At 37.9% G+C, this 23,993-nt stretch overlaps 1 protein-coding gene across 1 annotated transcript in view; it reads right to left on the reverse strand.

The window, feature by feature from the left end:
• Positions 1–552: 552 nt before the first annotated feature.
• moxd1 (monooxygenase, DBH-like 1) overlaps positions 553–23,993 on the reverse strand; it is a 48,418-nt gene continuing 24,977 nt past the window's right edge. The window contains exons 5-12 of the mRNA XM_088908496.1: positions 19,779–19,958; positions 19,198–19,300; positions 14,273–14,439; positions 12,576–12,767; positions 10,946–11,005; positions 9,053–9,195; positions 2,000–2,168; positions 553–1,078 (exon numbers count right to left, since the gene is read on the reverse strand). Of these exons, the coding sequence (XP_088764622.1) occupies positions 905–1,078; positions 2,000–2,168; positions 9,053–9,195; positions 10,946–11,005; positions 12,576–12,767; positions 14,273–14,439; positions 19,198–19,300; positions 19,779–19,958 (1,188 nt within the window). The 3' untranslated portion in view covers positions 553–904. The remainder of the gene's footprint in view (positions 1,079–1,999; positions 2,169–9,052; positions 9,196–10,945; positions 11,006–12,575; positions 12,768–14,272; positions 14,440–19,197; positions 19,301–19,778; positions 19,959–23,993) is intronic.

Below are 23,993 nucleotides of genomic sequence, written 5' to 3' on the forward strand. Positions count from 1 at the left end.
TGAAATTTACATTTTTGACAGCAAAAAAATAGTTTTGAGAATTCTATAATAGAGTATGTGTGAATATTTTTAAACGTGGGCATAGTCACAATGTTTTGCTGTCAGTTAAAAGATTTCTTACCTTAAGAATTTATAATACTGATTTAAAGTTTGGGATTTTTCTGATAAAGTTTTATTTCAGTACAATTAAAGTTGTTGTACTTGTAACAAAGTTGATGTTACACAAAGCTGTACTTCACTTCAATATATTTAAATCATTATTTTTCTTGAACTGAGTAATGAAAACAAACATTTCTGTCATCACATTTAATTACAAAAATCTTTTTTAATACATAATTTTAGATTTACCTGACAACTGTATCCACATAATAAAGTAATACATTTATTAAAAGTTTTAAAAATATAGAATAAAGTGAAAAAATATCTTTCTACTTTATCAAAACATTATACTTCAAGGAACATTCCAGGAATGTTTTGTCAATTGTCTTTTGAGGATGTTTTCTATCATTCAGTATATTTTGCTTACAGTATGTCACACAGAGTATTCTGACAGAACTTTCATACAAATAGTTCCTTAATGGCTTATGTTTAGTATCAGTATTAGTTCATGTTTCATATTTCTCAGAATTTATTTTCCAACAGAGGGAAAGAACCTTACTACTGAATGTTAGACTTAGGGTCACATAAATATTTCAGTCAAGTGGAAGAGGGATGCTTATCAAACAAGCCTGCAGTACTTTTTGAGAATGCACAAAACGATTGCCCCCTATGTTCTAGAAAATAACAGAGTGAACTGCAAAGCCCTTATTTTAATTTTTGTAATGTCTTTCGATCTGTTTCACCTTCAGTGTTCCTTAACTGCTTCGATTATAAGATCAGAACACTGGAGTGCCGCAGAAAAGTGCTAGATGTCACCTGGATTTAGGCACAACCCTGACCAGGTGCAGATTAAACACACAAAGTAGGTGAAAATAAGGAGAGCTGGACTGCAGTGCTGTTTTGATGCTCTACTGCATGGGACTGGAGAAATGCTGGTTGGCCTCTTTATTTCAGGTGGAGACACAATCATGCCTTGAACCTAGGAGACAAGTGGCAAAAACATAAAAGAATGCAGATGTTTTGCACTGTACACAGGAAAATAGAAAAAGTTTTAGGACTACAGTAAGACTCCAATAATAATAATTTCTCATAAGAAAACATGACTGATAAGTTTACATACTTATTTTGTATTTTATGTATGTATTTAATTTTCAATAAAGTCAATAAAGCTCTACTATCTTGGGTCAATAAAGCATATTGATGGTGTTGAACCTCTTTATTTTGAAGGGTCAAAAGCTTGACAGGCATTTATTGTTGGATACTCTGGCACTCATTAAAAGAGTTGTGAACAGCCTTTCAACCTGTCTCACTTTGAATTCAGTGTTTGGAGTCTGTGGTCAAAGGTCAAAATGAGAACCAAAGACTTTGCTGTTAAAGAAAAGAAAAACTCAGTGGGAGCTATGGCGCAGAACATCTATTGGCACATCAAACACTTCAATTTGGAATCTACTGATGAAGAAAATGAATTACCAATCTGCCAAGACAGGGTCGGTCAAGAAAAACAAGCTGACGGCAGAAGTTAGAGCTGTCAAGGACAACTCTCAAACAACTGTGAGTGAAACTGGCAACAAGTTGCAGAATGTAGGGTGCTGGTATCATCCACAGTTTGCAGAAGACGGCAAAATAAAAAAGGTATATCACTTGTAAACCTCCCTTCAGCATCAAGAACACAGCAGTCACATTTACTCAGAAGTACAAAGATAACCAGGAAAGTCTGGGAATAACATTTTACGGACAGATCCAAACCAAGACAAACCTTAAAGATGGAAAAGTTGAAGTGTGGTGTGAAGCATGGTGGAGGTAGTGTCATGGACGGGGCATGCACAGCCACCTCTGGAACTCGTTCATTCTTCTTTATTGACGGTGTTTACAGAACAGACAGGCTGAGGTCGATACTCACCGACCACTCATCCTGATCGTGTTTGGCACATCTCACATTGATTGGCAGACGGTGAACTACGTCATTGAAGGCCTTTCCCTTTTTCTTGGACCACCTGAATTTATCCATGGCTTCCATGAAGGAGAGGTTATTATACTTCATAGGGCTTTTGATTATAAATGGCCAGGTCCTTAGAGCGGAGAAATAGAAAGTAAAGTCACATATTTCGACCAAAATTCGAACTCATGTTATTTTGCACCGCTGTTATCGGCCTATATGACAAAACACAAATAAAAGAAGAAAAAAAACTGATACAGCTTTAGCATATTTACATTTTTAATATTAAAGGGTTGTTATTGATGAATATCTGTTTACTATCATGCAAAACTGTCTGATGTGTGCTTGTTTTAAAGAAAAGCACGGAAAGTATTTTTCTTTATTGCTTGTTTGTGCAACACGTTTGTGGGAAAAGAGCTTTGTAACTTAATCTGTTCAGTGTGGCTCAGCATGACTTATACAAATCCCTTCCATTCCTAAAGTCTAGTACAGGAAGAATTCACTGCTGCCAACAATAAGAGTAAACACACACCATTAGGCTGCCCTCTCAGATGGTTCTCATTTCTAGGCTCTCATTATTACATGAGCTTAAGTCTCTTTGCTGACTGACATTAAGAGCTTGATGGTTACATTTTGAAAATTCTAGGATAGTGAGTAATTGCAGATCAATCACAGCTTAACAGCAGGGTAACAGAGCAAATTAAACCCAACTCCCCCTCTAGGCCTACAGTATATTCACCTTAGGAATGACCTTTAAAAATCCAGCAAAAGTAATAAGCTTTTCTTAGATCACTTACCAACAAACTGCAATTTCATAAAAATATTATACACAATTTCACAATGGAGTTAACATTTTCCAAAAAACAATTTATTGTTTGTTTTTTTTTTGTTGTGAAAGGAAAAGTTAATATTGTAACCACACTCTCAGGAAAAAAATCTGGGAACTAAAACTACAGTACAAACAAAATACCAAAGGCAGTTTTCTATCAATTGGCTACACCTATTAAAACCTGTACCAAAGAATTCTGTGAATATGCAGCCATGCCAAATACATATTCATGTGTTTACTTTCAACTTACTTGTATAAAAACTACCCATGGAAACAAGTCATGCACATTTGGAGACTAATCAATGTTGAGCATGAATGAGCCATTTACACTCCTGAATTTCTTATTCATACATTATATTACAAAGTATGCTTAAATCCTAAATGGCTTACAAATTACAGTTACAGTAACTGCTTTCTCCATAACAATTATAAAAGTCATTTACTGTATGCAGTTTAGATTAGTGAACTTTGCTCTTGAGTATAACAGCATCACTGCAGGATTTAAACTGCTTACCTGGGGTTGAAAGCCCAAACTCCTAATTGTTACTCTCATTACTGCCCGCAAACCACCCAGTTTTTAAGGGATGAGGTTTGTTCTCATCACACAACCTGCAACCACTGCATACAATTTTGACAGAATCATCTTCTGTAGCTGCTTCTTGAAGGATGCCAAGGAACTGGCTTCCTCATCATAGATACGTAGTGTCAGGTAGAGCTGCACCACGTCTGTTTTCAGTCTTAAAGGAGTCGTTAAATAGAAGTTCAAGGGAGGTCAAATTGTAATCTCACACTCACTCTCTTACGCAGAAATGTTTCGCCTGCTGAGCGTGCCTTTAAGTGCATCTTCAACAAATTCTGTGTTCATACTCTGTTTTTATCGGCATGTATTTTCTTGCCACCTTCCACATTTAAACTCTCATAAAATAGAATTGTAAATGTTAAACATGAATGTAAGGACAGTAAATAGGCATAATACATACAGTAACAGGTTTGGAAAGCCAGTTTGTGTTAAGAGAGTCTAATTATATAACGAGTCAAAGAGAAACTGATGTATGAGCGAATTTGAGTGTATGGCCTGCAAGGCAACTTTTTGGATGGAGACATTGAGTGGGAGATCACTTGTGAATGGCATCAGCCAGGTGAGCAGTATTGCTTGTGTGGCTGGAGTTATGGTCTAGAGGAGGGTGTGATGAAACATGTCTTCCAGTGTAGGGGAGACAGACTGTGGAAGGCTGAGCCACAGGGTGAGTGGGGCAGGGGTCCCACAATGGGAATGGGTCAGGTAAAGGGAAGACTAGGCATGGGGGAGCCCAGTTGGCTGTGCCACGGGATCCAGGGAATGAAAAAGTTATTCTGCAAAGAAGAGAACCATAGAATTTGGGAGATTATCAAGAATTCATCCGTTCCAGCTCTCTCAGTGGAACAGAGGACTGAAGAGCTGTTCCATGTGAGAAGAGGAACTGGAGATCTTTTGGGGACTAATATTTCTGTGAAGGACTGGTTTTTGAGACTGAGCAGGCTGTTACACTGGTCCACAGCTCAGAAAACAAGGAATGGACCCTATGTGGGTTTCAAGATCACAAAAATCCTAAATCAGTAAATTAGGGAAGCCCAAGGCTGGGGTCAAGAGGCGAGAAGTCCAAAGACAAATTTGGCATCAAGTGCAAGAGACACGATCCAAAAACCAAGGTCAAGAAACAGGCCAAAATCCACAAGTCAGGCAAGGAGTCCAGGAAGAATCCAGCAAAGGCTGAGCTGAAAACAATACTGAGCACAGCTTGAACAAAGAGCAGGGTTTTAATAGGTCTGGGGAGGGGAGGCATGGTGAGGTACTGTAAGGACACTGGGCAAGCAGGGATACTACTGGCTACTGCCGTCTGCTTGATCTGCGCCTCTGCTGCACAGATGAAGTAGGGACCAGAGGTTGAGGTACCCCCTGCAGGTGGGATGCTGGGACTGTAACAAGGACTAAGTGAAGACATATAATTGATACTGTCTGGGAGACGATGTATGTGCGAGCTGGGCCTCTGCAAAAACAAAAGATCTTAAGAGTTACAAGTCTCAGACAGTGTTTCATTTCTTTTGTCTGTGATTGTAAGACCTGCATCGCTGACGACCGAAAGTTAGTTGATTCATACAGTAAATTACTTTCTAATTTTATACCTTTATGATTTGTTTCTTTGTGTCCACTGCAATGTTCTTGTAATTGTTCTTTGTGAAGTCAGGCTCCATGGTGTTGCTATTGATCTGTGGCCATTACTATTACTATTACGCCCTACAGCTTTTGTATTGTTTCTGTGTTTATCTGAGGACTGCATCTGTTGTCAGAAGATGCTGTCAGTGTGAATACATTTCTAGCAAAGCTACTACTTTTTTATGTATCCATTTGGGATTTCTCGATGTGTTGTTTGTTTGGTAACTAAGTCACACTTGGACTATACAGTGAATAACAAATATAAATAAGATGAAAAAGAAGAGGGTTTTCTAAAATACTGGCAACACTAAGCATAGCTGCTTCACAACACTGGGGCCCTGAATTCAATTCCAGGCCTGGGCTGCTACAGTATCTTCATGGAGTTTGTATGTTCTCCCCATGTTCAGTTCAGTTTATTGTCACCTGCACAACTGCAATGAAATGCTTATTTGCATGTGTGCCCCAATACAAAGACATTAAGGCAACACCAAAAACATAAACACAGAACAGCTGGAGCAACAACAAGTTAAATCTTAGAAAAAATAAGTGGATTTCCTCTGGGAGCTCCGGTTTGCAGAAATTTGGTCCTAGGTGTCAGTGTGTGTCTGTGTGTGTTTGTGTCTGTGTGTGCCCCTCGATGGACTGGCGTCCAACCAGGGTGTACCCTGCTTTGTGCCCCTCGCTTGCTGGGATAGGCTCCCTTGTGACCCTGCATTAGAAGAAGCAGTTAGAAAGTGGATGGATTGGCAACACTAAGGAGTTATATCCTTTAACGAGGTTGGAGGAAAAATCTTTAAACTGAAAACTTACCTAAGTTAAATACTTAAATTGTTTTATACTACCAAGTTAAGATCCTTGAGTTTAAAATCCAACTTATCCAGAACAAAACAAATTTTGAAGAAATGCAGGGAATGGCTTGCTTATGGGAAATTGTGTGCATGGTATAAACATGAACAATACCAGAGAGGTATACATGGCTGGGTGGCCATAGGCTACAGCTACAGGGAATGCCTCTCAAGAGACTGCTGTGTTTCTACTTAGTACGTTACTTGTAAACTGTGTATAGTGATTGGCTAACTAAACAAATTGCAAAATAAGATGAGATACTGTAGCAGCATTGCTCTGCAGGACTCTAAAGAGCTTTTAAAATCTCTGCAGCAAGGGACTTAACTTTCAGCACAGAGGATTTAGCTCTTGTTCGGGCTGCGTGGGTCAGGTGCTCAGTTAGAGGCAGGAATTGGCAGTTTAAATCCTGGACCTGACCACACACACTACACTAGCTAAATGTTTAACAGCTGTATTTCTATATGGTTTTGTATACCAGGGTGATGATCACCATTACAATCACAGTGCACAGTATCTCATTTACATACAGTATAAGCACCTTACTCCCACCATCAAATCTGAAGACATCAAACACAAAGGAATCCTTGTTAATTATGTAGTTTCTAACACAGTTTATATAGAATCTTTTTAGTCTTTAACAAGGAAGAAACCTGAGTCAAGTATTCAATATGCTCAAAAGCCTTGATAAAGTCAGTCAGAATCAAAATTTGCAAACAACTGGGAGAGGTGCATTTAAAACTGAAATGCATTTAATCTGTAGGTACTGCTCCTATTCTAATTGAATATTGAAATATTGTATCTATGGGTCTAAGAACAACATCCTTGTCTCCTTGAATTGAGCGGCACAGTGAGCAGTGGTTAGCAATGCTGCCTCGCAGTGCAGGGGTACTGGGTCCAATTTCTGGGGTGCTATTTGTATGGGGTTTGTATGTCCTCCCCGTATTTGCGTGCAATTTGTGGGTTGTTATCTGCCCCAGCCCCTATCAAACCTTCTTTCAACAGTGCCTGAAGCTCTTCTGTCATTGAATCTTGGGCCCTTTTGCAGTCTGCAAATCATCTTTCTTCTATTTTATTCTTAAAGCATTAAACCATATTTTACATTTCAAATTGATGGTTGAAGGCATGAATTAATTCTGAGTCTTTGATATGTTTTTGAAGTGTAACCAACCTTCTTCTATTGACTCTGTATCCATCTGTTCTTAGTTCACTCCATGTAAGATCTGCCTCATGCCTTTATACTGTAGTTTGCTGTTTGAAAATGATAAAACCCAGGCTTTGACTCATGTTTTAGAGATTGAAAGTATAAATCAGAATTTGCTCTATCATGTCTATTCATGTTAAACAAAATGACTTCCTCTTATTTCTAACCTGTCTTATAGTACTGTATGTTCTTATACTGTAATTACTATGCATCTTGGTTAAGAAGCGATTATCAATCCTTTCATCAATATCCCATTCAGATTCTGTATCTCCCAGTAAGAGAACATTAACTTGGCTACACTGTGTCCTGATATCATCATTCAGTAAGCTACTTGTGTGCGTATTCACTGTAGGTGGTCTGTAGCTTACAACTGTTGTTTAAATCTTTGAATTGTTATTTTGTTATTAAATCTGCATACATCTTAAACTGCTTGTATCCTCTAACTTCGGTTGTCCAATTTAATAATGACTAACACTATGACATCTTCTGTTCTTAATGTAAAAAATAATTAAATCCTTTTATTATTATCTTTCCTAGCCATGTTTTAGGTGGTTACTCCTGCAGTTCCCAGTATGGTTTTGTGCATCACCAGGTATACAGTATGAAGGAAGAACAGCACCAGTGTCACGCCCTGTACCCCTAGAGGGCACTGCTCTTCTTCCCTGTTCCTAGTTCCCTGTGATTATTCATGTCTTTCCGGTGTGTCTTGTTGTGTAGCCTATTTACTTCCTGTGTCTACTCTGCTCCTGGCTCAGCATTGAGGGTACAGACGTCGTGAGACCCGCCTAGCACCAGATCGCTCCTGTCCGTGGCCTGAGGGCATAGGTTTTGAAACCAACATCGTCCGACCCTCTGAGCCTGGACTAACCTCCATGTTGTCCCTTTTGCCGCTACGCATAGGGTCTCTACTGCTTTCCTTGTCATTCCACAGCATGCCCTTCTGACATCCGTGACAACCAGTCCTTTTGAGGAACACATTTTCAATGTAAAGATACAGTACATGATGAATGTTTCTGAATCTAAATTAAGTCCTCAGTTTATTCTGCCTGATTCCATTTATACAAATCTCAGATCTGTGCCTGTAAGCTCTACAGATGTGCAAGTCTTGCTAATAGGATCACAGACTCACATTACATGGAAACAAAATATTAACGTGATATTCTGCCAGGAAGCTCAGAAATAAACCGTCAAGATCAGCTTTTTGAAATGGAAACAAAGAGGGTTAAACCAGATGGCTTTGTGTTATCACTGTTCTTACATGTACTTTTGTGACATTTAATCACTATTGTGGACTACTAAAAAAATTCAATGTTTTGAATTTATGAACTTCTAAACTCAGTTATTAAATGGATAAAATTCAATTTTGACACATAAAAGAATTACTTTAAATGTTTACAGAATTCAAAAATGTAACTGCATTGCAAAATTTCCACTGAAAATGTGAAGCTCATTTACAGACTATCCAATAGCCTTGGTCTTAATAAGTCTAAAACTGACACAAGATGGTGATTTTTTAAATGTATGACTGTAAGGCCATACTGTAAAAATAAAAAAATGCAGTCTTTTATATGCTTGCCCACTGACTTGTCTTTCTTTGTGTATGAGGCAAAAAATGAATTATCTAATGCCAGAACCAGACAGCTGTGTAATTTTTGCGACATGGAGAAACATATGCTCTTTTAATAAAATTAACCACAGTTTTTATTGCACAATATCCCAATCTTCACATAAGTGGAAGGAAAACAAATACACAGTGCTTATGACTAGTACTTCACTAGTATATGACCTAGTGTTGCAACAGCTGAAACAGTTGTATTATCTATTCTATGCAATTAAAAATAAAGCAATCCACTGATGTTGTTAATTGCACTAAGTTACATGCAGTGAAAGCTCGGTAAACTTCCCCCAAAAAATGAACATAGATTATTGTAATTAAGGAATACTTACGTGACAGGTGTGTATATCTCCTTCACACCAATAAATTTAAGCTGCCCTGTAATTTCTGGAAGGCTTTCACATCTGGACAGATTGATTCTGGGGTAGTACAGGAGATACGACAGACACATTTCGTCCCTGGTGCTTAATCCACCCTGTAATGAGACACATTTGTAACTGCCACCTGGGTGAACATCATAAACAAGAACATATAACGCTTAAACAAAACAAAACATCAAAAATGAAAATGAATTTTAATTGAGGTGTGCATTTCTGTTTATGAAGTGTCTTAAAAAAGTAATCGACTGTATGTAGATTTTTTTTGCTCATCTCCAGATTATAGCCATTGTTTTTCTCATCGTAAATGATCAGTATTGGTAAAAAGGTATTTTAGGTATCATATAACATTTTAAATTCTTTAAAATGAGTTGCCTCCAAAGTACGTGAGGCTGTCATTATTCAACATTTATACATTTTGCAGGAGACTTTGCAAAAGACCCTTGCACTGCTAAGATAAGAGATTAATGTTTTTAGTATTAAGTGGAGAAGACTAAGGCCTGATGAAGTATTCAAAATCCTGACATGCATTAACAAAGTCATCCATCTGACCTTCTTCAGTATCAAACAGTTTAACACAGTTTAGAGTGCACACATGGAACTACCTGGAAGTGCACTTAAATCTGAGATCAGGAGGCATGTTTTTACACAAAGGGTTGCGGGAGTGTGGAACAAGCTACGCTGCCTTGTTGTTCAGGCTGAAACCCCTATCTTCTTTCAAGAAATGGATGAATGAGATTCCTGGATCAGTTAATTATTAATTATTAATCTGTGTAAAACGGCAGTAGGTTCAGAAAAGATGGCAGTTCTTGCCTGAACTACATTCCCAAAAAATCAGAAGCTTCTAGTTGGCTATTAATCTCTGAGCGATGAAGCTACAAACTTACAAGCCTTTATATTTTGAAGACTTCTGAGAGTTCTTGAAGCCAATAAGCAAGATCCCTGCCTGGCAGTATTAATAGGGCCTATTGAAGACAATTTAACCTCACTTATTGTTTAAATAATAAATGATCCAGGAAAAAATAGATATTTTCACAGTCTTGCTTGAAGTGGTCAGTTTATTCTTGCATATTTTGTTCTCTTACCAAATGAAAATTACAGGGGTAGGTTTGGTGCGATATGTTCTGCACAATAACATTAAGGTTCGCAAAAGAGACTACAGTACGTAGTAAATATGGTATGATCTGTAACATTGGGCTGTATGGTATAATAGTTCAGGACCAGACTGTGGAGTCCCAGACAGAGAGTTCTGGGCTATCTGGGCTCAAATCCCTACAACAGTCAGTGTTCTTGTATCCCTCAGCAAGGAGGGCCACACATCTGTATAAATGTCCCAGTGTTGCTGGTAATTCTGTGAGCTATCCACATAATATAAGTCATGGCTCTCAGTCTTCTTAAAATGAGAGAAACCGAGATATGTGAAGGTCTAATGAACTAGTAGGCTAATGTAAGGGAGTGTTCATTCTTAACAAAGCCAATTAAAATTATAGCAAGTTAAGAGATATAATTGAAGTTTTTGTTTTTGATAAAAATAATCATTGTAAAAGTGTTTAATCACACTTCATTGTAAAAAGAATTGTGAAACATGAAATAACTGTAATTTAGGGCTTGTAGAACTACGGGGCAAATCGAATCTGGATCCAATCTTCAGTAATAAAAAAACCCATAATTTTAACACTTTGTTTCTGAGTGTTTTAGCCAGGCTAAGATAAAAACGCACCTCAGATGCAAGCAGAAAATTGGTTAAATCAAAAGAAAATAGACTCCGTAAGACTCAACACTACTCTTCTCACATTTTAAATAGATTATTTTTCAAAAACAAATGACAAAAAGTCTGTCACCTCTTACCCAAGTCATATTTTTCCGATTTCTGGTATTATACTTGCATTCAGTGATCAAATTATCTCCCTAAAAAAAGAAAAAAACATTCAATGAACATCAGAATTTTGGTACTGTATATTCTGAAACCTTTCATCACAGAGAAAACAGAAAAAACAAGCAAACACTAACTTAATAATTTATGTCAGACTGGTGGACGTCTGACACATTTTGGAACATGAGTGTGCCGAAGATGTTTCCATTACTGGAATGAATCATTGGCCCTCACATTAATAAGAAGATTGCACAATGCCATTTCTGCAGCAATCTGGCCCTTACTGGCTCATCAGTATGACTCAAACTCTTAACTTAAACAAGAAGGCATAGGTTTGTAGCAGACATAAAACCTGACAGTGCCTTGCAGAAGTATTTCACCTGACTGAAAAGTTTCCACATTTCGCTGCTGTCCGAACTTGACATTGTTATACTTTCAGATAGTCATTTGTATTTAGAATCTAAACAATCTACAAAAAACGGATAAAACTAGGAAACGCTGTAAGTAACAAAATATTAATTTGATTTTTCGAAGAAACAATTCAGGTGCAAATGGTCTGAAAAGTAAAAAAAAAAAGGGAAATGGTTTCTGCCTGTGTGTAATCAAAGTATTTTAACTTGAAATTAAGTATTCAGTCTTAAGTCACCCATGAATCTAAAAGTCAATTGAAAAACCACTTTTTTAAATGGTCTGATAAGAAGAGAGTGAAAATCCCTGAGAGGACAAAGTCCTGACTTGAACACCAGGTGCAACATGTTGCCAACCCAAAAGGCAACACTTTAGAGTGACTTGCTTGAATACTAGCACACATTAATGCTAGCACATACTGTACCATATAAGACACAGCGTATTACATTTCTATTCCTACCAAATCAAGTCTTTCAAAAATCTCTTTTTTGACTTTGTAGTCTTCTATGTTTATACACGCCACACCTGGAGAAGGCCCCATAGTTTCTTACTGTTACTTTGTGGAATTAACCTCTACATGTTAATTTGCTGTTCGCATTTTATCTCCATTTTATCTTCTATGAAAGACACCCAATTAATTTATTGTGCAATTTAATAAAAGTTAAATAAAGTTGTATTTTTAAGTTTTTATTATAAATCTGACTTAATCTTTTTAATCTGTATATTTTGAAGAGTCCAAAACAGTGGAACCACAAAAAAATGATTTAAAGGAATTGAGATATTGTGTTTTTAACTGGCCCAAAACGTTTTTGTGCACCTGTAAAATAAAACTGCTTTTATTCTGAACTTCTAATACACACCCAACACCTAAGTGCACCAAGAATAAGTTATTATTAAGGTGACTGCAATTATTAAACTGTATGTAATGTTTTCAGAAAATAGCAGGGGAAGATATGCAACTTTTTAAAGTAGGTAGCTGCGCCTGCAAAGGAACAGGTAAAGGTTTATCCATGCTAAAGAGAAAAGAGACACAACTTTTGAGCTGTGGAGCCTTTACACCCAAAAATGGCTCCATAGCTCAAACGTTGTGTCTCTTTTCTTTTCACCATGTAACTTTTTTTTTGTTTCCTATAAGATGTCAGTTCAGCTTTTCTTGAATGCACTGACACAGGCAAGTCGTTAGAACCACGTACGTACAGGTAATATTAGTCTTTCTTCTTTGAGATACTGAAACTCCTGAAAATTGAAATCAAACTCGTTGTCATAAGCCAAGGGACGCAGCTCGTTGTCTTTTCTGAAGTGCCTTGCTCGCAGGGCTCTCCCAGCAAGGTGAGAATGGAGAAGAACAGCAAACACTCGGATTCCTGCTGGCATTTCATGATCCAGCGCCTTCAAAACAAGAGAAATCTTTGTGTGTTAAAGTCACAGAAAGTAATGGACTATACAGCATACTTACTGTAGAAGCTTTGGATATACTGTATCTAAACATACAGTATACAGTATATACACTGTATATACAGTATACAGTACAGTATACAGTATACAGTATACAGTATATATACTGTATGGTTACACAGTAGTGTATTTTAAGATCCCTCCCTTCTTATATGCTGTGCTTGGAGTGTTCATTCTTTTCCCAGAGACATCAGTCAAAATGACAAGTTCCACATTACTAACCTATAGCAAGGCAAGAGGTTCTGTATTGAAGGTTTGAGTATAGTTTTGATTTGAACAAACTGTGCTTAAAACACGTCCAGCATTTTTTACCTCTGCAAGTCTTTTCTTCAGCATTGGGGTTGCATGATGGAATATACAGTACAGTACTGCAGTATGTATAAAATAAGGTGCTTGAAATATACTGTAGTGGTTCATAATGATGTATGCGTTGATTTGAAAACGAAGAAATTAATCTTAGAGACATTTATACTGTACATTGCTATGCTGTTCTGACTCTTCATATATGAGTAGATATTACTATTCCTGCGTAAACACACAGAATATATATAGAGTATACTGTATAACATATAAAGTGCTGAATTAGACAAAAATGGCTCTTTACATTTTTTCAGATTATAAACAAACTTTTATATTTTGATATTTAGATATTAAAGTCATTAACAAGGAAATTAATAAAAGATCTTATAACAGGTGACAAAACTGTACAACAGTGGTTACATTTAATAAAAAGAAACCATGAAAAATAAATAAAGCATATAAAGCAAAATGCATAAAATGATCATAGAAATCATAACTTAATATTGAGTGAACAATATTCCTTCCAATTGCTTTCAAGCAACACTGTTATCACGTAATGCGCATTTCAGGATAGTAAACAAATTAATTTGCCTTCTGTTGCTTGTCATATAAAAACTTTACAAAAAAATAATGTATAATACTTAAGTTAACAGTATAAAATGTGAGAATTCATTTTTGTTCAATGTTAAAATTCCTAGTACCAAATCTTGCACCCAAAGTTCAACACAGTTACAGTAAAACATATTTAATCCAGTACCAGTGAGAAGGACACTAATGGCACAAGTGCATTGGTGTGGCGGAGCGGTGGCTCTGTGGCTCAGGATCTGCGCCTGTGGCTGGAAGGTTGCCAGTTCAAATCCTGCAGCCGGCAGAGGAATCCTACTCCCTTGGGCCCCTGAGCAAGGCCCTTAACCCCAACTACTCCAGAGGTACCATATATATGGCTGACCCTGTGATCTGACCCCAAGCCTTTCTCCCTGTCTGTGTGTCTCATGGAGAGCAAGCTGGGGTATGTGAAAAGGCAAGTTCCAAATGCAAGAAATTGTATAGGGCTAATAAAGTGATCTTATCTTGTATGTGGTATCCTGAATCAGTTCAGTATAAAGACCAGTGTACCCATTCTTTGAAGTATACAGTACCTCCTGGAGACATTCCATGGTACAATGGCCTTCCGAAATGTATTCAGGTAAGCCTGGTGGAAGCATGTGGTAAAGACTGACCCATACTCCAGTCTCAATGACCCCTGCATCATATTCCCTCAGCACAGGAGTGTAGAAAAATCTGAGGCCGGAGCTGTCAGTTAAACCTGGGAAAGAAAACAATGCACAGTACAAATAAAGTCAAACATCAAAACATGTACAGGAATAAGAAAACCAATGAGATGGAATTCTTCTCTCCTATTAAAGCAAACAACCACCATTTTAAAAACAAGGTTAAAAGTTTTTTATTTGTTTATTTAATAGACAACGCTTCCTATTTAAAACTGTCAGTATACAGTAATTATCCACGGCAGGCATACCTAAATATTCTATACTGGTATATTTGTTATGTGAGTCATTCTGAAAAGTGTTGGTCGCGGTATGCTCATCCTGGTTACGTAGCATAATTATGTTACATTATAGATCTATTATCATTATTAATTGTATAATTATATTCGTATTCTTATAAAGCATTTTCAACAAGATTATTCACCCTTCAGGTAAACCAATTTAAAATTCCAGTATCCACACAACACTTGGTATTGATTTTTTTTCCCATAAATTATTTTATTATTCGTAGAAACAAAAATCCCAAAGTCACTGGATTTATTGTACTGTACAGTGGTCCTATAACTGCTCTAACTACTGTAACTACAGATGTATTCATACAATTTATATATTTTAATGTAGGTGTTTCTTTAATTATAGATTTAATACACAATGTTAAACATTTTAATATTCCACATGCAAGAAATTAGCATTCTGTTGATTCGCCTTGTGCTAATAAGGGTGAAGATTGTCATTAGCTCCTGATTCTCACTTTATACTGCTAAAAGCAGAGTCCTGTTAGACAATTCTCCCTCTAAGCATTCCCAAACAGTAAGAGCAATGAAGTCATACTGAGAGGCATTAATATGACCTATTATGTGTTGTATTTTTAAAGGCTCTCTCTATATACTGTATAGGGCCTTGCAGAAATATTCGCTCCCTTCCATGGCCCGTTTTGTTGAATTACAAATGAGAGTACATACAAGTACATTCAAAATACAACATGTACATACATATATTACTTTACATACCTGTACAAACATTTATTAAAATATAATTTTATGTTCAATATTTGGAATATTTTGAATCAAAACTGAACTGAACACATTTGTGGGCGAAAGGAGTTTAATATTTGCAAAAAAACTGCAGAAAAATCAAAAACTAAAATATGCTGATTACATAAGTATTCACCCCCTTGGGTCAATATTTGGTGGAATCCTGTTTGACAGCCATTACAGCTGCAAGTCTGGTTCATCTCTGCCAGGTGGTGCTATTTTTGCCCATTCTTCTTTGTGAACTTACTCAGGCTGTGGGGATTCTGGGGAGCATCGTTAGACAACAATTTTTAAGTGTTGGCACAGATTTTCTATCAGATACAAGTCTGGACTTTGACTGGGACACTGACAGACATTCACTTCTTGTGAAGCTACTCCAATGTCTTGTGCTTTGGGTAATTTTCATTCTTCTTTCAGGTTGTTAGCACATATTCCTCTATGATTTGTCTGCATTTGCTCCATCCATTACCCTATCGTACTTGAAAAGCTTTCCAGTCCCTGATGATGAGAAGCAGCCCTGTGACATAATGCAGACACCATGTTGCTTGACAGGAAGGATGGTTCCACTTTCGTCTTGTGTGATCACAAAAGCTTTTGTGACTTGTTTGTAGTATCACTTTTAGGGATTTTTTTATTGCAAATACCATGCAGAATTTAAGATGTTTTTTATTCAGTAATGGCTTCCTGCTTTCCTCTCTGCTATACAAGCCAGCTTTGACTCATGGACATTTGGTCTTATCTTATTCATTGAACCCTGGAGCTCTGTCCCAGTCATTGTTGGCATAACAGTGGCATCTCTTACCAATGTCCCCCTTTTCTCAGCTTTTCAGTTTGGAAAGACAGCCTGATATACAGTAGGTAGTGTCTTTGTGTTATGATACACCTTCGACGTCTTAATGATTCCACCATGTTCAATGGGATTTCAGCATCTTGAATGTTTTTACACTTTTCTCCTGTCCTTTTCTATAACTTTATATTTGCATACCCATTCATGTTTGATCATATTAGAACTAAAACATACTTTGTGTTCAACCCAGTGATTTAAAGGGATGATACTGTAGGTTTAGGGACTTCTCTCTGCTGCTGCCATCACCAGTTTCAGGATCAGCAGAGACCAGTGAGCCATGCTTGCCCACACCAGACAAGGCTTTACAGTTGAGATTACGTCCTTTGAAGCATTTGCTGCTCCTTTCTTTCTCTACACAATAACCTTTTCAACATTTTGGAATGTGATGGTATGTCATGTTGTCTTCTGTCCATATTACTGAACATTATTCAGAAGAATATTTAGATTCAAAGCTCATCTTCATCCAGTACTTCCCAAGGAATTCTTAAGCACGGTGGAGGTAATGTCATGGCTTGGTCATAATGTACTGTACATGGCCATCTCAGGAATGAAGAAATAAGAGGTATAATGAAATATTAAGAAGCCATGTTTTGAACATCCCAGGATTCTTTAGTTCTCGGTGCAAGAAGGCAAAAAAATACCCAATACGTGGTGAACAGCTCTACTGTATCTCACAAGTCAACAGTTGGTGTCTAAAATCTGGGGAGCAGGACCCATGACAGGAGTGTTACGCTGGTCCACAGCTCAGAAAACAAGGAATGGACCCTATGCAAGTTTCAAGATCACAAAAAGCCTAAACCAGTAAATTAGGGAAGCCCAAGGGCAGGGTCAAGAGGCGAGTGAAAGTCCAAAGCCAGAAGACAAATTCGGCATCAAGTGCAAGAGACACGATCCAAAAACCAAGGTCAGGAAACAGGCCAAAATCCAGAAGTCAGGCAAGGAGTCCAGGAAGAATCCAGCAAAGGCTAGATCAATATCTCAAAGAGTTGAAAACAATTCTGAGCACAGCTTGAACAAAGAGCAGGGTTTAAGTAGGTTTGGGGAGGGGAGGCATGGTGATGTAGGGAAACTGGGCAAGCAGGGATTGGCTACTGCCGTCTGCTTGATCTGCGCATCTGCTCCACAGATGAAGTAGGCACCAGAGGTTGAGGTGCACTCTGGTGGCGGGATGCTGGGACTGTAACAAGGACTGAGTGAAGACATATTATTGATACTGTTGCCTCTGTTTTTCAGTCTACTAATGAGAAAATATTAAACTATGATGGTTCTTTGAGAAATCTTAATGTATCCAAAACAGAAGCAGTATATGCAGTACAGAGTAGTTTTATTTAAATAAACTAATTCTACACATATCAGCAACTGATACTTAACGCATTTCTAATGAAATGAGGGATGAAGGCAACTGGACTAATTAAGCACAGCTGCCTCAACTCGCAACTAATCCTGAAGTAATTGCCTCAGTTTCCATATATACTTCATATCACTCTATCCTCTTTCTTGCTTGTTTTAGTATCCCTCCTCCACCCCATCTCCACCTGTGCAGCTACTCCTTGGTCCCCTTCTACCAAGCACAGAGGTCCTGGCCTCTTCGTCCTGTGGCTAGGAGGTTGGCCCTCAGCCAAGTGGCTTAAGCCAAAGTTTTCACCAAATCTGATGCTACCGTCACACAATCTTCAGCTGCTGCCATTCCTTGTGAATATGTTTAAATTATTTTTTTACTAATTAAAAATGGTTAATAATACTGCTTTCCTTCGTAAAACACGAAGTGAGGACAGTGCATCAAGACAATATACAAACAAACTGTAGACAATGAACAGTACAAGTAAACAAGTAAACAGTTCGAATGTAAACAATGCAGACATGTAAACAATGACTGGAGAAGTGCAATAAATAAGAAATCATAATGAGGTAGATGGTGTAGGTGTGGACCGAGGAGCGTGGCCAAATGTGTTTCCCAATCGCACTGCTTGTGGATAGAAGCTAGAAGAGGAATCTGGTGGTGAGTGTCCGTGTGCTCTTGTATCTCTTGCCTGAGGGCAGTGGGGTGAAGAGCTCGTGCCCGGGGTGGTGACTGTCCTCTGTGATGGCCAGAATTCTACCATGGCAGCGATCCTCGTAGAGCTGTTTAATCTCTGTGATCTTCTGGGCCACATTCACCATTCTCTGCAGTGCCTTTCACTCTCGAGAAGAGATGTTGCCGTACCACACGGTGATCCCGTTGGTGAGGATGCTCTCGATGGTGCAGCAGTAGAAGTTCACCAACGCAGGCACTGGCATCCCCCATCGCTTGAGGCACCTCAGGAATTAGAGGCGCTGCTGAGCCTTCTTCAAGATAGAGTCCATGTTCACAGTCCAGGTTAGGTCATTAGAAATGTGAATTCCCAAAAACCTAAAGCTGGTGACTGTTTTCTCTTCACTAGACACTAGTCCTTGCAGCCAGTTTGTGAATATATTTTAAATTCTTGCAAGCAGAAAGCATGCTAATCAGTGTGTAATTGTTATGGTCCTTTTTTCTTGTGCAGTAGACTTGCTCTGTATATGTCTAATATAATATTTTATATTATATAACCTACATATATAATATATATACAGTATATAAACAATATATAAACTACAATATTTTCTAGTTTATTTATCTACATCTTGGCAATGGTGAATACCTAAAAAGGTAAATCTTTTTGTACAGAAGATATAAAATGCCCTAATTATGCCATTAGTGGAATTCTGGGTACCATCCTTGTAAAGATTATTTCAACCTTGTTCATATGGTCCAACAATTCATAGACAATTCTTCAAACTTCCTGTTAAATAAATCACTTAATCACTTCTGATTGGTTGAATGACTTTAATTTTTTTTAATTTGTCCATTTTCATGTTTTTACCTAAGAAACAAATTGAAACAGAACCACCCCTACCTCGCTGGCGAGTTGGATTATCATAATGTATCTCCAACAGGACGTAGACAGGATCTATTGAGGTACCAATGGAAAGCCCAACATGAGGTGGATAAGTAAAACCCTGGAGGTCATAAAATAATAGTTTAACCACTTACAACCTGTTAGATAACAAAGACAAATTACTAGATACATCAGTACAAGTTTCAATTTCATATGTTTACATATTCCCTATGTTAAAAGGAATCTATAAGTATTGTGTTAGGAGGTGTGGGAGAGACTAAACAGCAAATAAATATAGTCATTATTGCCAAAGGGTTATCTCATCACTATTTAAAAAAAAAAAAAAAAAAAATTCTGCAATTTCCCTCACGGGATCAATAAAGTATCTATCTATCTAAGACTGAACTTAATATATTTCATACTGTACATAACGAGCTTTGATTCATTTGTTCCATTATCTAAGTGTGACGAATTTAACTATCCCTGTCTCTATCAGATTCGATGTGAGATAGGTTGGCACAGTGCCATTCCTTAGACATTTCCCCCACACATTGAGCCTTGTACTGTAAGACCACCATAACATAATAACAATTACTTACCCCTCCTCCTATTGCCCAGGCAAAGACGACACTTTCACATGTGAGAAAAGAGTCTGGCATGTTGGGATGGTAGCATTCATGACCAAAATCGAGTTGACTCTCATTTAAATTACTATCACATTGATACAGCAAGATGTGATGAACCAGATTGGAATGTCCTGTCTGAATCAAAGGCTCAATCTATAGTTGACAAAAGGAGAAGAATGAAAACAACAACAACATTAATGAGTGGCAAGTTCTGATGCAGGAAAAGATGAAACACTCATAAACTATTGACAAATAAAATATAATCACACTAAATTAAATGAGACAGTAATAGATTTGTTTTTTTAAACATTTGCAACTTCACTTTGCAAACTTTGAATATACAACTTTGCAACTTTGCATATACTGTACAGTAGTGTATCACAGCAACAACATATTTAGTTGTTACTGTGAGACACTCTGATCTGTATATACACCATTAAATAAAAAAAATATAATCACAAAATTGTGCATTGGGAAAGAAAGAAAAAGGTGCACACAAGCTACAGATGTTCAGAGTATAATTTACCGTAGCTTTTTTGTAGTTTTTGTGGAAAATTAAATTTGAATATATGTAGAAACTACAAGGAATGCTTTGTCTGTAATGCACATCGAGAAAAAACAATTCTCCTGTTGCAAAGTAAATAATATATTTGTATAAATATTTTCTTATACTGATTGCATACAGCCCTTGGTTTAGTGGTTGAATATCAACACTCTAGATAAACAGAAGATTAACATTTCATTCAATTGGGAAGGATTGTTTCTGTACGTTTGAAATGGAAATCAGTAAAAACATTTGATGTTTTCCATCAGCTGAAGTTTCTACTTTGAGCTGAAATCCTAACTAAAAAAAATGCTACCTACTGGGTCTACAGTGATATCATACTGTGAAATCTCTTTCAAGTTCAGCTGAGTATAGGGCAAAACATGAAGCCTTATGACCATTACATAAATACTTCTTTATAAACATTCTTTCAGTCTTCTGAAATTTATCTCAACACAGATTTTTTCATTTGTATTTTAGGTCACTTCAGATTAAAGTTAATTATATATAAAATTACTTATAGAAATTCAGAATAAAGAGCCAAAACATTTTAATACTTAAAATCAGAATTCTTAAATAAAACTACCTTAGCTTTATATTTCTAGTTAAATATATACAGTAGATTTACACCCAGCAGCCATATCACCCTGCAACTCCAAATTGGCAACCCACAGAAGCTACGCAGGTGTGATCCTGTTCAGCACCTGGATGGGAGACTGCCTGGGAAAGCTAAGGTTGTTGGAAGAGGTATTAGTGGGGCCAGTAGGGGGCGCTCGCCCTGTGGTATGTGTGGGTCCTAATGCCCCAGTATAGTTTTGATGACATTATACTGTAAAAAGACACCATCCTTTGGATGAGATGTTAAACCGAGGTTCTGACTCTCTGTGGTCATTAAAAATCCCAGGGCGTTTCTCAAAAAGAGTAGGGGTGTCACCCTGGCATCCTGGCCAAATTTTCCCCTGGCTTTTACCAATCATGGCCTCCTAATAACCACCATCTCATCACTCAGCTCTCCTCCCCACTGACTATGGCTGCTGTCACATCATCCAGGTGGGGCTGCACACTGGGGGTGGAGGGGAGTCCCCATTACCTGTAAAGAGCTTTGAGTGGAGTGTCCAGAAAAAGCGCTGTAAGCGCTGTATAAGGAATTATTATTATTATTATTAATTATGGCTTGAGATTCCCTTATCAATGCTGATTCCTTCTAACCCTGAAATATAAAAATAGGATTGCAGTTCCGCTTCATTGGGATTGATCCTGGTTTGTCATTGCTTTGTTTTTTGGACCCAGATTCAAGTAACAGGGTGGCCAGGATGGGACTGTACAAATGGAGTTGAACCACCAGAGGGCGGCATTGAGACAGTCCCACCAACAGATTCTTTGCATTCTCATGAGGAAATTGGCTGATCACTTTGGGACAGAGCAATTACACAATCTAAGCGTGAGATCCTCTGGGAAAACTCTAATAAGGTTTACAAATATTCCGTGGGGGGGTAGAAGCAAGACTGAGACTTGTGTTAATTAGCAGCAGCCTCGACCGTGGCCATGCCAGCCCGCCTGTGAGAAATAAGAGAAGAGACTGGCCTAAACAGGATCGACTGGGCGAGGCATTTCCACTGCTCCTCAGTTCTGAAGTGGAGTTAACTGTGCGTGTTTATGGGTGACTACAGGGTAGGGAAGGAGTGAAGGAATAGTAACATTGGGGTGGCTCCCGTCGGCAGTTAAATCTCCCACTACAGGGTTGGTTTCATTTGCAGGTCCCCTGCTATGCTACCACTAACTGGGATCTGTTACATGCCTAAAATTCAGAAGATTTATTCCGTTTGCTGGGGCACCCAAGGTAACATGAACTTCGTGGTAAATCATAAAAGGTTTGTAAGCAGTGGAATTTCTTACTGGAATATATAGTAAGTATTGCATAGAGTAGCTTTGCTGAGCACAAGATGTATCCATTATGTCTTTACAAGGTACTATAAATTTAATCATTTCTAGATTAATGAATTCATTACAATGAAGGAACACCTCAATCATAAGAAAAAATAATAATTCCAACGCATTTATATAGTGTCTTTCATCCCGAAGGATTCCAAAGGGCTTAACACATGGGAGAGGACCACTTCCTCCAACTCTGGAGTGTAGCACTAACCTAGGTGATGTGCAACCACTACGCACGAGCATCCCAGCTACATAACAAATCAGGCAAAGAAGTGAAAAAGTGCATTAAAGCGGAACCTACTGTAGGTAGTCCAGATAGTACAAAGTGGAATTTATTCAGGATACGGAAGTCAACATCCTTGCTCTTTTGAAAAGTGACTTGGGAAAAGTACTTACAGCAGAACCATGGTTCAACATTTCATCTTAAGGATGGCCCGTCCTCCAGCAATATTCCTGGTACCATGCTGGAGAAATAGGTCTGAAATTCAAGCCTGAACAGAAGAGCACCATCCACTGGTTCACCAGCCACACCTACAGTAGCAACCTGGGTTTCTATACAGGTCTCCCATTCCAGTACTGACCTGGACCATTTTTGTTCAGCTTTTGAGACCTGACTGGATCAGCCCACAGGACAATAACACTGCTAGCAGAAATCAAACGTGAATCATTTTAATAAAACTAACTTGTAGAGTGCACAGTCTGAAAATGTTTCTATACTGAGCATCAAAAATAAAACCACTTATAACTCCATCCACTGAAATTCACAGAGCAGGTGAACACATACAGTAGGTATTATGCAATTAACATTTCTCACTAACAGGGATCACTACTGTGAAAGTCACAAGCTAGTAGCATGTGTGGCTCACATTAGAAGCACTACAGGTTTACATCTTGTGATTTGTGGCAGGTTGCACATGCTCTCTTGTGGGATTCTGTATCAAACATGATCCACAGGTCTATTCCACAGCTCATTCCACAGAGGTTCAGTGGGACTCATGTCTGTCAAGCGGGTACCAAAAGCATTGCTGTAACATTTTGATATAATGAGCCAGTGTACACAAGCAGTACAAGCAGCACAAGGATGTGCATTTTCCTGCTGCAATGTTTTCACATCCGTTTGAACCAACTCAACGGGCAGTAAGTCAGGTCCCAGGATTTGATCAATATAGTGCCGTTCTGTCCAGCTGCTATTAGATGGAGTGTTAGAGCACCAGGACAATCCTTTCCAGATTGAGCTCCCTATCAATTGGCCTGTTAAACAGAGCGATTGTGAAGAACAGTGAACTGTTCTGCACATCTGCACCACACTTACTGATATAGAAAACTGATTTATTTCTAAAGAGAACTTGGCTCTACCATACCAAAGTCAATGTTCTCTTGGTAAATAGGGAATATTAGCTCCTTTTCTGTTTTCTTTCTTTGTCTGCAAGTCTAGACATTCAACAGGCTATATCATCAGGCAATATCATCATCACGTGTGTCAAATCTACTGAGGTGGTTTAGTGCTTACTGTAACTAACAAAGTCACGTGAGTATAATACACCTTATCATAAATCATCAATTAATTAAAATGATGCAAGAACCATTTAATAAATATGCAGAATCATTTATTTTATTTGTCTAAATATATATATATGACTAGAGTGATGTGTTTTAGCTCTTGATGCTCTCTCTATACAGGTATATGTGGGATCAGGCATATATTGAAA

This window comes from Atractosteus spatula, chromosome 2 (genome assembly GCF_055471065.1).
Source record: "Atractosteus spatula isolate fAtrSpa1 chromosome 2, fAtrSpa1.hap1, whole genome shotgun sequence".
NCBI lineage: Eukaryota > Metazoa > Chordata > Actinopteri > Semionotiformes > Lepisosteidae > Atractosteus > Atractosteus spatula.